We start from the raw sequence: 16,424 nt of genomic DNA, 5'->3' as shown, positions 1-16,424 counted from the left end.
GGCAGTCACGCAGCACCCACGGGGCAGTCATGCAGTAGTCACGGGGCACCCACGGGGCAGTCACGCAGCACCCACGGGGCAGTCATGCAGTAGTCACGGGGCATACACGCAGCAGTCACAGGGCACCCACGGGGCGGTCACGCAGCAGTCACAGGGCAGTCACGCAGCAGTCACGGGGGGGGGTCACAGGGCACCCAAGGGGCCATCACGCGGCAGTCACGCAGCACCCACGGGGCGGTCATGGGGCACCACACGGCTGTCACATGGCAGTCACACGGAAGTCACAAAGCAGGCCTGAAGAATAACCATCTCAGTGGGGGTGGGAACAGGAACGGTTTCAGGAGACATGTCTCCAGAAGACAGTTTATCTGACAGGTTTTATAATAATGTAGAGAAATATATTCACAGGCATTTTTTAAAGTTGATACAGTGTAAGGGAAGATTCATGTCAGAAAGTGAAATAACTAATCAATGGGGGAAATGCAGCTATTAAAATTCAAAAATATAGGGGCGCCTGGGTGGCTCGGTGGATTGAGCCTCTGCCTTCGGCTCAGGTCATGATCTCAGGGTCCTGGGATCGAGCCCCACGTTGGGCTCTCTGCCTGCCTCTCTGCCTACTTTTGATCTCAGTCTGTCAAATGGATGAATAAAATCTTTAAAAAAAAAATTTCAAAAATATAAACAAAAAATGGTGCAAAAAAGGAAGTGCTTGGCCCACCTCAGGAATGGAAACACCAAATATGGACTTAAACCAAGCCTAGGATGTGTTAGTAATTAGGACAGGTGGCAAGGGAGCAAGACCCCTAGTGGAGATGGCCTAAAGACAGCAATGTGGGTGCACAGCTCAGATCTGAGGGACCGCAAGGCTACCCGGCCCCAAATCCATTTCGGAGCCCTGACCCCACTGTGGCTGCATTTGGAAAGGGAGGAGTCCTGAGGACTGAATGAGGTCGTAGGAGGGGAGCCCTGACCCAATAGAGTCCTCACTCGGACAGTGCAGGGAGCTGCTCCCTTTCCGCACGCCCACAGTGAGACAGCGGCAGTGTGCAAGGCAGACAATGAGGCCTTGCAAAGAAATGTCCCTGCCAGGGCCTTGACCTGGGACTTCCAGCCACCAGAACTGTAAGAAGTACATGTCTGTTGTTTAAGCCCCTGCATCTGCGGTGTTTTGGGGGATGCGCTAAGCAGACTCATACGCGAGGGCAGGACACAGCTGGAGGTGGCCATCCTAGAAAGGCCAGGCATGGGGGGGTCTAGGGGACACGGACAGCCAAGCTTAGTTATCAGCCTTTTAGTGTTATTTGAGTCTTTCCTTGCCTCCGTATTCTTTTTTCATAAAAATTAAAATTAGTTTTGGGGCGCCTGGGTGGCTCAGTGGGTTAAGCCGCTGCCTTCGGCTCAGGTCGTGATCTCGGGGTCCTGGGATCGAGTCCCGCATCGGGCTCTCTGCTTGGCAGGAAGCCTGCTTCCCTCTCTCTCTCTGCCTGCCTCTCCGTCTACTTGTGATCTCTCTCTGTCAAATAAATAAATAACATTTAAAAAAAAATTAAAATTAATTTAAAATACTGGTTGGGGCGCCTGGGTGGCTCAGTGGGTTAACGCCTCTGCCTTCGGCTCAGGTCATGATCTCAGGGTCCTGGGATCAAGCCCCACATCGGGCTCTCTGCTCAGCGGGGAGCCTGCTTCCCCCTCTCTCTGCCTGCCTCTCTGCCTGCTTGTGATCTCTGTCTGTCAAATAAATAAATAAAATCTTAAAAAAAAAAAAAGAAGATCTAAGATCATATGAAAAGGAAACATTTACATGCATCCTTCTTAAAAAAAGCAGGCTTTTCTACAGCTGCATATAATTTAGACCTTCTTGCAACATACTTTCGTATATATCTTAAACAGCATACTTTCTATAAATGTTTTATAGGAATCTGGAAAATACAGAAATAAACAAAAACGAGAAAATAAAAAGCCTATGTTCTCCAACCGTACAAAAAACCCCCAAAACCCCTGTGCAATCAGCCCCACAGCCGAACATTGTTGTCACAAGCAACACCGCAAACAACATAGAGACACCCGGTGTGGGGCTTGGACTCACCACCGCGAGGTCAAGAGCCCCACGCTCTACCAACTGAGCCAGCCGCGTTCTCCTTTCCGGTTATTTTTAAATGTTGGTTCAAGGGGAGCCTTGGTGGCTCACTTCGGTTAAGAGTCCAGCTACTGGGGTGCCTGCGTGGTTCAGTGGGTTAAGCCTCTGCCTTCGGCTCAGGTCATGATCTCGGGGTCCTGGGATCGAGCCCTGCATCGGGCTCTCTGCTCAGCGGGGAACCTGCTTCCCTTCCTCTCTCTCTCTCTCTCTGCCTCTCTGCCTACTTGTGATCTCTGTCAAATAAATAAATAAAATCTTTAAAAAAAAAAAAAAAAAAAGAGAGTCCAGCTACTGATTTGGCTAAGGCTGTGACCTCAGGGTCCTGGGAGCGAGCCTGTATCGGGCGCCCCGCTCAGTGCAGAGTTTCCTTGGGATTCTCTGTCTCCTGCTCCCGCAGCCCTCCCCACGCCACTCTCAAGTGCACGCGTTCTCTCTCTCTCTTTCAAATGAATAAATAAACATTTAAACGTTGGTCCAAGAGAAGACACTGGCCCTGCAGGCTGAAGGCCAGTTAGTACAGGTCCAGCGGGGTCCACGGCAAGAACAAACAAAGCACTTAAGCAGCTGCAAGAGCACGAGGCGGCTGAGCAGAAGCTCGAGGAGTGCACAGAACGCTCCCTGCTGCTGGGGCGCCGGAGACACCCACCCGAGCACCTGGCCACCCCCGTCCCTTAAAGCCAGAAGAGCCAAGTCCAAGCCAAGAGACTTCTGACACCAGAAGTCTCAGCGGTTCACAGAGAAGGCTCCGGGGCCAACACTGGAAGCCGCCCCGCAATGGGCGTCCAACTGCCGAGGGGCCGCGGAGGGCATGGCTGAGCCCCGCTCTGCGCCACAAGCCCTCTGCACAGCCTCTGTCGTGGGCTCGCCCAAGACGCTGAAGCAGCTTATTCTAATAAAGTCAGGCGGCCGGCCTCAGTCCCACGAAGGGACTGAAGAGATACACTGAGTGGGTTCCTCCGATCAAGCACTTCTGGAACGAACAGGCTCGACGAGGACCCGGTGGGGCTCGCTCCACGGAGCGTCTGCACCGATGGCACGCGGGACGCAGCGCGGTGCCGACGCCCCTCCGCACACGGTGTGCGGCCCCCGCGCCAGCCCCGCCTGGAGAGAGGCCACGACACTGCCCCACGTCCGGCCAAGCCACCACGACACCGGAACGCCCGACCTCCTCATTCCAACGCAGCACACAGACGGGAGCCAGGACTGCGGAGAAGGTAACAGGGCCGGGGAGGAAGAGTCAGACCAAAACCTCTGCGGCACTGGGCACGAGAACGGGCCGTCCCAGCGGCCACTGATCCGCAGGTACCGCGCAGTTCCCGGAGCTGCTCCCCAGGCCGAGTGCATCAAGCCCACACGGTTCCAGAACAGCTGCAGCCGCGCGTCGGAGTCCGGGGCGTGTCGTCCCCACCGCAAAGGGCCCCGGGCCCCAGCAGCGCTCCCCTGCAAGCCCATCCCTTCCCGGTGCGCCTGTGTCGTGAGACCGGGAGAGAGGCTGCGGCGAGGTGGTCCCGGCTGCAGGCGTCCCGCGGGGCTCTCCGGAGCTCTGCAGAGCACAAGACCACGGAGTCTTATACGGCTGCAGCAGAACTGAAACGCCTTCAGACTAATCCTAAAACTGTAAGGGCCAGTCCCACCGCACTGACAGGCATTACGGACGGCTCAAGGCCAGCAGGCCAGCACGGGCACGTGTCACCGCAGGAGCTCGGGCAGGAGGCCGGGTGCGGCGGGAAGTCCCAGCCAAGCTGGAAGGAGGGTGGACGTGATCAGACCTGCACTTGGGAGAGTCGGCTTGGGCGCTGTGGGGAGGAGAGACAGGGGCCTCGTGCAAGGTTCTGTACTGGGGGCGCCCGGGGGGGGGGCGCAGTCCGTTGAGCATCCGACCCTTCATCTTAGGGTCGTGAGTCCGAGCCCCACGCTGAGCTCCGTGCTGGGTGTGGCGCCTATTTAAAAAAAAAAAAAAAAGGTTCCGCAGCGGCCCCGGAGCAGGCGGAGGCGGTCAGCACACGGTCAGCAGGGATCCGCACCCGTGGCCGGCCCGGACGTGCAGAAGGGAGCAGGGAAGCGACGCTCGGGGGTGCCTCCTGGAGGCCAGAATGACTGCAAGAGGACCAGGTTTGGGTGGGGCATTAACACGCCTCCCGGGAAGGAAATACATCAAAATCGGAACATCCGCATCTTTGAAGCCACCGTCGCTCTGATAGCAACCTCGCCAACAGCCAGCAGATGACAGGGAGCACGAGAGGAGGAGCCCGGGGCAAGAGGCGGGTGTGCCGAGCTCCCGCTGCGGGCGCCCGCACCCCGACGCGGACACCCTGTGGCCGCCTCACCAGGCAGGTGCCACTTCGCCGTCCCCGGGTGCGGAGGAGCGCAGAGATCCAGCGACTGTCCCGCCCCCACAGACCCGAAGGCTGAGCTCATGGGACACTGCCTGGAGGAGACGTCACCGAGCAAGCGGTCGTGAAGCTAAACCACAGGCTTCCTTCCCGCTGCCCCATCCACCCCGCAAGGCTAGTGACAGAAGCCCGCTCCTGGCGCGAGAACGCCACGGCTGCAGACCACCACGGGTCCGCTCCTCTCAGATCCACCCAGTGGCACGCGTCACACGTCCGGAATAGGACAAGGGAAGGCAACAGGACCGTGCGCTCCCCGGTGTCCGGCCCCTCAGCGAGAGGAAGGCCAAGCGGTACCACGGAGCGAGTGGGAGGACCTCAGGGGGAACCGGACGTTAAAAATGAGCTGCCCTCCACTACCACTGGCCTAAAACTCACACACTACAGAGCACGTGTGGCGCTCCAAGCAGATGGACCGCGGAGCCACCTCCCCATGGTGCGGGAGGCTGCACGCCACGACCAGGCCGCCGTCACTAGAGCCGCTGCCCACCCGCCCCCACTCAAACTCCGTCAGAAACCCCAGACCAGTCTTACTTTTCTGTCTTCCACGTGAAACTGTGCATCTGGGGCTTTTCCTTTTTTTTTTTTTTTAAAGATTTATTTATTTGAAAGACAGAGATCACAAGTAGGCAGAGAGGCAGGCAGAGAGAGAGAGGGGGAAGCAGACTCCCCACCAAGCGGAGAGCCGGATGTGGGGCTCGATCCTAGGACCCTGGAATCATGACCTGAGCTGAAGGCAGAGGATTTAACCCACTGAGCCACCCAGGCGCCCCTGGGGCTTTTCCTCTTTTGACATTTCTTCTCTTGGCCTTCGAAGCCGTTACCAGAAACACAAACGACAGACAAGCCGACAAACAGGCCGCACACTTCCTCAGTCGAACTCTGAAGGGACCTTGGGGAGGGAGGGCTGCTTGTCTATTTAGTTTTTGGTGTTTAGTCCTCTCTACACCCAGCGTGGGGCTCAAACACACAGCCCCGGGGTCAAGGGTCGCCGCTCTGCCGACCCAGCCGCCCAGGCACCCTGGCTGTCGGCCCTGTACATGCTGAGCTGCTCCCACTGTGAAGGGCATCCGTGATCTACTCTCTGTCCATGACCACGAGGACCGGCCCTGACCAGGAGCTCCTCACTGGGCTGGCCCACCAGGAAGACACAAAAAAACATCTGAGACCCTGTCCTTGGGGAACTTCTCAGCCAGTGATAGGGTGAGGGCAGTAAAGACAGATGGAAAGCGCCTGCAAATGTCCGTCATCAAACCCAGCAGCGACTGCTAGATGCTAGAGCTGAAGGGCTGGGCAGGTGACCAAGCAGGGCCAGAAGAGCGTGAGACAGGCCCTCCCACATCGTCCTGAAACACACCTAGGGACCAGGCCACACGGTTTTTTTTTTTCCTTTTTAATGAGTCTATTCATGGGGCACCGCGGTGGCTCAGTCATTAAGTGTCGCCTTCGGCTCAGGTCATGATTCCAGGGTCCTGGGATCGAGCCCCGCACCCTGCATTGGGCTTCCGGCTCAGTGGGAGGTCTGCGTCCCCCTCTCCCCCTGCCTGCTGCTTCCCCTGCTTATGCTCTTGCTCTGTCAAATAAGTACATAAAATCCTTAAAAAAAAAAAAAAAAAAAGATTCCATTCATTTATCTGAGAGAACAAGAGCTCACGCACAAGTGGAGGGGTTGCAGAGGGAGAGGCAGAAGCAGGCGCCCCGCTACACAAGGGGGGCTCAATCCCAGGACCCTGGGATCAGGACCTGACCCGGGGGAAACACCCAGGTGCCCCCAAGCCTGCCGGCTAACATCTTACAGCACCTGGGCCGTACTGCCGAATCACAGCCGTCATCAGAGGACCCTCTGTCAACTCACACCAGTTAAAACCGTGGGTGGGAACCAACCAAAGCTATGTTCAAAGTTCACCGACTATGGCAATAGAGACGAGGAAAATTTGCAGAGACCCAGAGAACAGAATTTGCACAGAGACATGGAGAGTAAGGCATTCTGGGATCCCCTGGCCCAGGGCAAAATGACCCCAGGTAGGCAGGATAAATGCCAAAAAAGGCCAAGGGCACGAGTGTTTTCTGAGCTTTGACAGAGACCTAGACATAACGCTCATTTAACTTCCCACATGTCGGCCGCATGAACAACGGCCACGTGCACACACGTGCGCCCAAATGAAGGCCGATACTCAGGCCTCCTCTGGGGAAACAGCTGCGCCTGGTTACGGAGGCTGAACCCCAGCGCACAACGGGGCAGCCCCAGGGTGTCGAACCTACGGGACCACAGGGCTCAGGCTCAGGCGACCCTAAACAAGAGTCCTCCAGACCCGCTTCCCCAGGCAGAATCAATGCTTCGGGAGGCACCCGCTGCCCACAGGAAGCGCACCCCGAGGGGTAGATTTCTGGTCCAGCGCCCGGCCCTCTTCGCAGCAGACAGCACCTGCCCTCCCTTCCCTTTACCTTCCTCCCGACCCCCCGCTGGATGACCACATCCACCACGGGGGAGCCGTGGGCCCCTCATGTCCCTTCTGGTTTGCCCTACTTGATGCGAAGGCCAGCAGCGCAATCCCGGGCCCCTGCACAGAGATTGTGCTGGACAGTCGGGACAGAGGCCACAGCAGCCCTGGCCACGCAGAGCCAAACGCAAGACCTCCTTCAAACGCTGGGGGCAGTGTCTGTTACAAAGCAAGGGAGCCCGGAACCCAAGGTCGCCACAGTAGCCACCTCCAACCTGCCAGCAAAAGTGGCCACGGGAAGGCAGAGGAAAGAAGAGAAAGGGCAGTTTCTTACAAAACTAAACGTGCTCTCACCTTATGACCCAGCAATCGCGCTCCATGGTGTTTACCCAAAGGAGGCGAAAACTTCCGTCCACACAAAACCTGCACCACCAAAGTTTACTGCCACTTCATTAATGATTGCCAGAACCCGGGAGCGACTCCGCCGTCCTTCAGCAGGCAAGGGCATAAACCCCCGGCGTCCATCCACACAACGAGCTATCGCTCGGCGCCAAAAAGGAAGGAGCTGCGAGCCATGGGAAGACACGGAGGGACCTGCTATCGCCAAGGGAAAGAAGCCACTGGGAAAGGCACAGGCTGTGTGATTCCAGCTACGTGACGCTCTGGAAATGGCAAAAGCTACGTCGGGAGAAAAAGAGAAAAGGAAAAGCAGTTTCCCGGGGTTGGGGGAAAGAACGGGAGGAAAAGGCAGAGCACAGAGACTTTTCAGACAGTGAAACTAGTCTGTCCCACACTGCGATGGTGGTTCCACGTCTCCGCGCCTCCGTCGGGCCCCCAGGGCGCCCAGCGCGGGGCACCCCGACGGAGACCACGGCCGTTGTGTGGTGATGCCGCTGATGCAGTCTTGTCCGCTGTAACAGACGTACTGCTCCGGTGAGGAGGACTGATAATGGGCCAGGTTGTGTGTTTGTGGGAGTGGGGGTGATGGGAAACCTCTGTACCTTCCTCTCCTTTTTGCTGATAACGTAAAACTGCTCTGAAACAATGAAGTCTTTAAAAGAAAAGTGACTGGAGTCCAGATCAAACCCCATATGAAGCCAGCCCTGCCTCTGGACTGTTCACGGGTCTCAGTCAACCAATCCCCTTCACTGGTTAAGCCGAGGGAGGTGGGGGGGGCCTTGCTGTGACTTCAGCCTCCTGCACCCTGACCACACACCCCCACAGGACAAGTGGAATGAGCGGGACGCCATGCCCCGTCAGCGCTCGTCAGGGACGACCCTGATGTCAGAGACCCTCCACCCAGGGAGCACCACAGGCAACCTCGCAGGGAATGGCGTTCAAGTGCAGCAAGACACCCGAGCTCCGGCCTCGCTCCGCCGCCCGCCCCTGCACGACAGGTCAGAACTAAGGCCACGGTCCTTACAGCTCAACTCACTTAAACAAGGGAAGCCAACACAGTCTATTAATTTAAAAGCAACACTTGCTTATTACAAATGGAACAAACCAAAGAAAGAAAAACCAAAACTGCGGCTGAGGACTGAGAACGGAAGAAAGTGCAGGATGGGGCTCGGGATTTTTTTTTTTCTTAAGTCATCTCTCTACCCAAACTGGGGCTCAAACTCACGACGCGGAGATGAAGAGTCGCACGCTCCACCAATGGAGCCGCCCAATTCTGATTTTAGGTTTAAAACCCTGAGCCCTGGGGCGCCTGGGTGGCTCAGTGGGTTAAAGCCGCTGCCTTCGGCTCAGGTCATGATCCCTGGGTCCTGGGATCGAGCCCCGCATCGGGCTCTCTGCTCTGCGGGGAGCCTGCTTCCCCTCTCTCTCTGCCGGCCTCTGCCTACTTGTGATCTCTGTCAAATAAATAAAAAAAAAATCTTTAAAAAAAAATAAAAAATAAAATAAATAAATAAATAAAACCCGGAGCCCTGGCCAGCTCAGGTGGTCGCATGTGCAACTCGATCTTGGGGTTCTATGCTCGAGCCCTATGCTGGGTTTAAAAACTACTTAAAAACAAATTAAAAAAAAAAAAAAAAAGGACAGACAGAAAATCAGGCTGAAAGCAAGCAGAATCGAGCTCAAAACGTTTTCCCTGAAGCCCAGGACTCCAATTTAACCCCATCTTAAAACTTCTCATTAAATCCTTTTAGGTTGGGTTTTAAAACCTGTGTCAGGGACGCCTGGGTGGCTCAGTGGGTTAAGCGGCTGCCTTTGGCTCAGGTCATGATCCTGGGGTCCTGGGATCGAGTCCCCTATCAGGCTCCTTGCTCAGCGGGGAGCCTGCTTCTCCCTCTGCCTCTGCCTGCCTCTCGGCCTAGCGGGCTCCCTGCTCTACACGGAGCTTGTTGCTCCCCCAGCTTATATGCTCGCGCTCTCTGTCAAATAAATACAATCGTAGAAAAAACAAAAAAGTAAAATAAAATTAAAACTGTATCAGTTAGTAGCCTTACTTGTAATAATTTAGAGGAAGTTCTGCCCTAAAAAGTTTACTATATCAATAGTGTTTAGCTCAAGACAATGAGCAAAAGGTGCACAAAAATTACTACAAAGGGCATACCCTGAATCACTTAAACGACATCTAAGTCATTCAATCATTTAAATGATATTTAAACCTTAGAAACGGGGGCGCCTGGGTGGCTCAGCTGTTAGGCATCTGCCTTGGGCTCAGGTCATGATCTCAGGGTCCTGGGATCGAGCCCCGCATCGGGCTCTCTGCTCGTTGGGAAGCTGCTTCTCCCTCCCTCTGCCCCTGGTTGCGTTTCTCTTTTGCTGTGTCTCTGTCAAATAAATTTTTAAAAATCTTTAAAATGAATAAATAAATAAATCTATCTTAGAAATGGGGCGCCTGGATGGCTCTGTCGTTAAGCAGCTGGGGTCATGATCCCGGGGTCCTGGGGTCGAGCCCCACATCGGGCTCTCTGCACATGACAAGCGTGCTTCTCCCTCCGCCTCTGCCCCTGCTTGTGTTCTGCTCTCTGTGTCAAATAAATTAAAAATCTTACAAAAGAAAAGAAATGTTTTATCCCGTGTTTATTAGCAAGGAGCCAATTTCTCTACCACTGTAAGCTTGAAGAAACGACCCAGGTTTTAATCACAGCACGGGAGAGGAGGGGAGAGGATTCTGACTCCCGATTAAATCAGCGGGTCACACGGATCCCCACTTTGACAGTTTCACGGGTCGACGTCCCAGGAGCAGCTACAGGGAAGTGCGTGGAAGAGAGAAGTGCCCCGCCAACACCGGCTACCATCGGCCAGAGGCTCCGACCCGTGCCCAGTACACCTCCAGAACCCAGAGAAAAAAGAGAGAAGACGCAGGCTGCCCACGCGGAATGACCCCCTGGCAGCCCCGCCGGTGCCTCCCGAGTTGCAGCGAGACCGGACGCACCCAGCACCCAGCACCCTGTGCGCTGTCAGTGCGCTCCACGCCCGCCAAAGCGGGCAGAAGATCCACCCCTAGAGCCACATCCTCAGCAGTCTGCCAAGGGCCTGACAATTTGTCACACGGCAGCCTCCCCACCGACACCTCCCGACCTCCGGGAAGTCTTAGGAAACTGTCGCCAGATAGAGCTCCTCTCTGTATCAGCCCAAGAAGGGACGCGGTCGGAGTACGCCCGCCTCCTGTGCGAGCGAGTGCAGACGTCACCGCCGGAGGCGACGTCAGGACTTCCGAGACCTCCAACACTCCGAATGACACACAAGGCCACGTATCCTAGGCTGCTCTTAACAGAAGGGTCCTCAGCTCACAGACAGTACAAACATTTAACGACAAGCGGGAAGGTATCGCGAAGCGGTACGAACACCCAACCCACCCCAGCAGCAGGAGCACAGCCACTCGGGGGCGGAGGGACGAGCCTGCTCCTTCCCGACACTCTGCCCTGGCCAGTCCTCCAGGTCTCGGACGTGAGCACAGACAGGGACGCCTTGCGTCGGACTCACCTGAATTCTCTGCCTTCGCTGTACCGTCTACTTGAGGAGGCCCGCGGGGCGGCCGTCTCCAGAAGCAGCTTCTGTGTGAGCCTGCCGGGGGGAGCAGGGTCTCTGCCACTGTCTTCGTCTGGGTCCTGGTCACACTTCCATTCCTCGTCTTCGTTCAGAGTGGGCAGGTATCCGGGTACGCCCTTCCCCGTCCCGGACCCAGAGCTCTGGTCACTACAGAGCTTCGGGCTCTCCGAGCCGGTCCTCGTATATTCCAAATAAATATCGGACTTGAGGAAAGAGGGGTAGGTGTTCTCTTCCATGGTGGACTGGATCTCCGTCTGGGCCTGGTCAAACATGGCAGGGTCGACCAGCTGCTTCATGATGCAGTCTTTTATGAAGCTCTTGGTCGCGGGCTTTGTCTGCCGGGACACGATGCCGGTGTTGTCGAGGATGTACTTGCGGTAGATCGCTTTGGCCAGCTTCAGCCTCTTCTCCTCGTTCGAGTCACAGGGCTCCAGCTTCCTGAAGCCGCTGCAGGCGAACCAGAAGTCCAGCAGGTCCGCACAGTCCTCCTGCTTCAGGAAAGTCCGAAACAGGTTTATCCCGTCTTGATCGTCCAGTAGGGAGTGCAGTGACTCGGCCCACTTCAAGTATGGCGGGGTGGGTGAGGCGCTGCCCTCAGGCTCGTACCCCAGGTCCAGATCCGAGCGCCTCGGGGTGGCGGCTGAAGTCTCCCCCTTCCCGGAGCAGAAGCTGTAGCTGACGGGCCTGGGGTCTGTGGACACCAGTTCACCCTCCTCACCAGGCACTGGGGGTCGGGGGGCATCTTCGGTGAAACTTGTTCCAAGGTCCAAAGGGAAACCCTGTTCTTGGATATTCATTTTGGGACTCTGTGCGTCAAGGAACAATGAGCGCGGCACCCTAATACATCAGTACTTACAGCTCCACAGGGAAGCAATCTGTCCTGTTGAAACCATTAAGAGGACAAGGATTAGGAAAGGTGGGTCCACGGAAACATGACCACAGAGGTTTTCTCAAGACAAGATTCGTAATGACGCCCCCCCGCTCCAACTCAAAGCCAGAAACTCAGTTTACATTTTCAATCTTTTGCCGTAGGTTTGTGCTGTATGAAAACAATTTCTGGGAACTTTTACAACTACAGGAATGCCTCCAGATCTAAAAGATTAGTGTCCAGAGCAGGGAGATGGCCACTACCCTCAGGTGTCGTTCTGTGAGAACATCACCGGGACCGGCAGCCTGGGGACCTCCCATCTCGGCCACAGCCAGTCCTTCCCTGCAGTTTCCCGGGAGGCAGGAGGACTAGAAGAAGAAGTGTGTTTCCTAGGCCGCCTGGCTTCGTCGGCCTGGAGGAGGCGAGCTGGGTCCTCCCACGTACGACAAGGGCAAGCGCCTGCCTGCACGGCAGGGTTGCCGCGGTACTCAGATACGGAAAGACAGGCACATCGCACGCCGCAAGGCAGGTGGTCATGTCTGCTCCCCATGCTCTCTAGGCCCGCAGCCACTGCGTTTTCTGACTACCCCATCACTTCACACTCAGTGTGCCTCCTGACAGGTGCAAACACACAAGGAGGTGTTCCTTTAACTCTCAGCACACACCGACAGAAACAACTGTGGGCCACCTTCAGCACCTTCAACCAGGCGACCAACGGACACCCCTCCCCACATACACAGTGGCCATCTCGCAGCACCAGTGAGGACGATCCTAGAAAATGCTTCCACCGGAATGCTGCCTTCGACCAGACTCAGAAGCAAAGGGTCCTTCTGGGCACACGGCAATTGGGCACTCTGAAGAACGGAGAAGGTATGGAAAAAGAAAACTGGAGCCCAAGTGCAGTTCTACCTCTCAGCTAAGGAGGCGCACCGCTCGCAAGACCTACCTCCGCAAGCTCAAACCCAAACTACCAGCCCTCTTAGGGGTCAGGACTGCGGGGTTGGTGGTTTTGCTGTTGCTGCCGCGACAAGCCTGCCGTAGGTGTGAAGGAACGCTGTCCCGGATGGGGACTCTCACGGTCTTGTCCTCCCTGCCGGTGACCCTACAAGAGCTCACAGAGCCCACGAGCGGAGCGACACCGCCCAGCCTGGCGGCCTGCCAGGACCGAAGATCAAGGTGGTCTGACTAGAAACGCGCTAGAGAAAAGCACGTCCAGTCCAACCGCCCGGAGCATTGAACAAGCCCGACGGAGAAAAATAAAGCCCTGAAACCTGGGACCAACACAAAGGGTAGCTCTCCCTGGCCACCCCTCCACACTCGGGCCAGGGCCTGCATGTAAGCTGCTCGCACACCTGCGCTCTCACGCTGCTCACCCCGCACCTGCCAGCAGCGAAAAGCACCCAGACACAGAGAATCGGTCCCAATAATGGGCCCCAAATGACATTTCTGCAGCTGGTGACTTTGAGTGAAAACTGTGTAGGCCGTCATCTCGGCAGGAACAGCCTGCTTCTTAAGGTCAAGGCCCATGGGCTGAGCACCCTGCCGTCAGGGACCACGTCGACTGCAAAGGCGCTTTCTTTGAGCCCTGTCCACATGAATGAGCACCTGTGGTGTCCTAGCTCCGCACCAGCTCACGGATATCTCACGTTCCCTTGTCCAGGGCGCCTTCCCAGGAAGGAGGGCCCACGCCTGGCCCCCTGAGCCCTACCCTCAGGGACACTCGTTACTTCACCAGCCCCGAGAAAGAACTGAGTCACTGTGTTCCAACGGGAAGTTAATGACAAGTCACCGTCACCTGCTCTCAAGACGCGGCTCTCGGCTCCCCCAATTGTCAGCAGCAGCCTGATCAAACACCTTCCTGGGGCCCCCAGCACCTAGCACGAGGTCTCGCAACCGATAAACGTTTCACTCATTGACGTGAAGGCAAATGACAATTGTCACAGATGCCGAACATCAGCCCCTCACAGACGCTGAACTACTGAGCTACAAGGACCGCAACGAAACTCCCCATCTAGCCCTTTATTACAAAACTGGGGCTGTCTCTAAAAACTGACACCTCAATTCACGTGTGAGCAAGTCCCCCTAATCATGTTAAAGTATTTTTCAGTGCCCAGAAGACACAGTTCTTATAACTCACATCTATTCTTGGCTGTCCAGTGACGGAAGACCTCTGCCGTCCCCAGAAGCACGGGAACGCCTCTCCAGATGACAGGCACTATCGGAACACGCTCTAACTCCTGCGGCCTCTGGGCTCCCACATCGAGGCCCACCAAGCGTTTAGCGTGCACACGAACCTACCACACATAAAGCAGTTAATGTTAATTCAGGGAGAGTCAAATGCCCACAAGCACTGAATGTGGCCAACAGCCTGCAACCACCATCAATAAAAGGGCCCCATAAAAGTAATCTACGAGCCTGATAAGGCACTTAAAATCTCCTTCAGTCACTGCTGCGGCGAACCCCCTGGGTACCATGGCGGCCAGCTCAACGCAACACGTGTTTACGCGTTCACGCGTTTTGCTCAAACGTAACTTTCTCACTCTTGATTTATGTGGAGTGTGGCAGTCACAGAGCACGACTGACATTCTCCTGTCCCTTAACTAAACTCTAAAACGACCAGGGCCACGGTTTAACAGTGGAATCCATTCCTTCACCATCTAAATTCTCAGTGACCAACGTAGCCCACTCTTCTGACTCCAGAAACCCAGGGCACCCCCACGCCTCCTGCAAATCCCACAGAAACGTTGTACTTTACATGCCTGTCCGTTCTTGTCCCTGAATGTAAGTTCTCAAAAGTGAAACTCAAATATGGCCCCCCGGGAGGTCAGGTTTAGGCCATGTGAGCTCTGCAGATCCCAGGACGCCTGAGGACAGACGCCTGAGCAGGAAGGAGCCGCTAAGACACACACCAAGAACTCTTCCTCAACGGGGTTGGAGATGGGCTGGGGAAAATCCCCGGAAAACTGATGTTTGTTTGTTTTCTCTACTGTCCCCAGCGCTGAGCTGCAAGTTTCCTTGCCCCGGCCCTGCAGCTCTGGCTTCACTGGGGGCCTGAATTCCAACATGTGGGTCAGGCCCACAGCCGAGAGAGAGCTGTGGGTACAAGGCGTCGACCTGAAAGAGCGGAGCGACTCAGGTCCGAGCACAGCCTGGATCCAGGCTCGGGCACCCGTCTCCGTGGGAGCGCCTCCTTGGGTTCCATGCTCCCTCATCCGCACTTTCGGCTGGAGGGACAGCGAAGGGATGCGCCGCTGCCCAGCCCCTGCCTGGGATCCCCGCACACGGCACTGCTCTGCACCGCACGCGCACGCGAGATGGGCCCCGGGCCCACAGACCCACGGGCGTGCTTGGGTGGTGCCAGCCTCCTCCAGGAAGAGCGCCCCACACCCTCTCGGGCTCCCGGATCCTCCTCGCACTGGTGCACGCACCCAGAGCAAGAGCTGCCCTTTCCGGAGCAAGCCAGCACTTCCCCGGGTTCCCACGGCCCCGCGCCCACGGCCCCGCCGTCTCCAGCCCGAGCGCGCAGCCCCACTCTGGCACGCCCGCCCTCACGACCCCCAGCCCCACGCAGCCCCCTGGCTCAGCCCCCGGTCCGCACCGCCCGCTCCGCGCTGCGCGCCGCCCCGCACGCCCCCAGAGCCCGCACCGGCCGAGCCCCTCTTCCGGGTCCCGCGCCCGGCCCGCCCGGCCTACGCGGCCTACAATGGGCGGCCGCACAGGCCCGCGCCCCGCAGGAACGCGCGCCCGGCCCGCGCTACTCACCCGCGGCGGCGGCGGGGCCCCGGCCCGGCTCCCGGAGCGGCGCGGCGCAGCCCATGGCTCAGCGGCGGCGCGGCCGGCGGGACGGGGCGGGGGCGCGGCCCCGGGCGGCCCCCATCGCAGCGGCGGCGCGGCTGCCCGGAGGCGGGCGCGGGGCAGGCCGCGGGGGCGCCGCCGAGGCCGGCCGTCCGCTCTCACCCGCCTGCACCGGGGGACGCGGCTCCGGCCCGACTCCGGCCGGTCCTGCGGCGGCGGCGGCGGCCGCAATCGCTTCCCCGAGCGGGGAGCCCGAGCCCAGAGCGCCGAAGCCCAGGCCGGAGCGCCCCCGCCGGCGCCGCCCGGAAGTGCGGGGGCGGGGCCGGAGCGCGGGGCGGGGCCCGGAGCGCGGGGCGGGGCCCGGAGCGAGGGGACGAGGCCGAGAACGTGGGGCGGGGCCCGGAACGCGGGGGCGAGGCCGAGAACGTGGGGCGGGGCCCGGAACGCGGGGACGCGGCCGAGGACGTGGGGCGGGGCCCCGAGTGCGGGGGCGCGGCCGAGGACGTGGGGCGGGGCCCCGAGCGCGGGGACGAGGCCAAGAACGTGGGGCGGGGCCCCGAGTGCGGGGGCGCGGCCGAGAACTTAGGACGGGGCCCCGAGCGCGGGGGCGAGGCCGAGAACGTGGGGCGGGGCCCGGAGCGTGGGGCCGGGCCAAGACGCAGGCGCTTCTGAGCCCGCGGGGCGGGGCCCGGAACGCGGGGGCGCGGCCGAGGACGTGGGGCGGGGCCCCGAGCGCGGGGACGAGGCCAAGAACGTGGGGCGGGGCCCCGAGTGCGGGGGCGCGGCCGAGA

At 58.2% G+C, this 16,424-nt stretch overlaps 1 protein-coding gene across 3 annotated transcripts in view; it reads right to left on the bottom strand.

Moving 5' to 3' along the window:
- LOC111156118 (axin 1) overlaps positions 1 to 15,641 on the bottom strand; it is a 54,226-nt gene extending 38,585 nt beyond the window's left edge. Inside the window, exons 1-2 of one of the 3 annotated variants that reach the window (XM_022516749.1) lie at positions 15,601 to 15,641; positions 10,905 to 11,850 (exon numbers count right to left, since the gene is read on the bottom strand). In XM_022516749.1, the coding sequence (XP_022372457.1) occupies positions 10,905 to 11,767 (863 nt within the window). In that variant the 5' untranslated portion in view covers positions 11,768 to 11,850; positions 15,601 to 15,641. Of the gene's footprint in view, positions 1 to 10,904; positions 11,851 to 13,975; positions 14,044 to 15,600 lie in introns of those variants that run through there. The other 2 variants (XM_022516748.1, XM_022516747.1) reach the window with 2 other exon arrangements.
- Positions 15,642 to 16,424: the final 783 nt, after the last annotated feature.

The sequence above is a fragment of the Enhydra lutris genome, unplaced genomic scaffold (genome assembly GCF_002288905.1).
Source record: "Enhydra lutris kenyoni isolate GAN:26980312 unplaced genomic scaffold, ASM228890v2 scaffoldscaffold45, whole genome shotgun sequence".
In the NCBI taxonomy this organism is placed as follows: domain Eukaryota; kingdom Metazoa; phylum Chordata; class Mammalia; order Carnivora; family Mustelidae; genus Enhydra; species Enhydra lutris.
The sequence above is the reverse complement of the archived record's forward strand: the minus strand, read 5'-3'. Positions and strand labels throughout refer to the sequence as shown.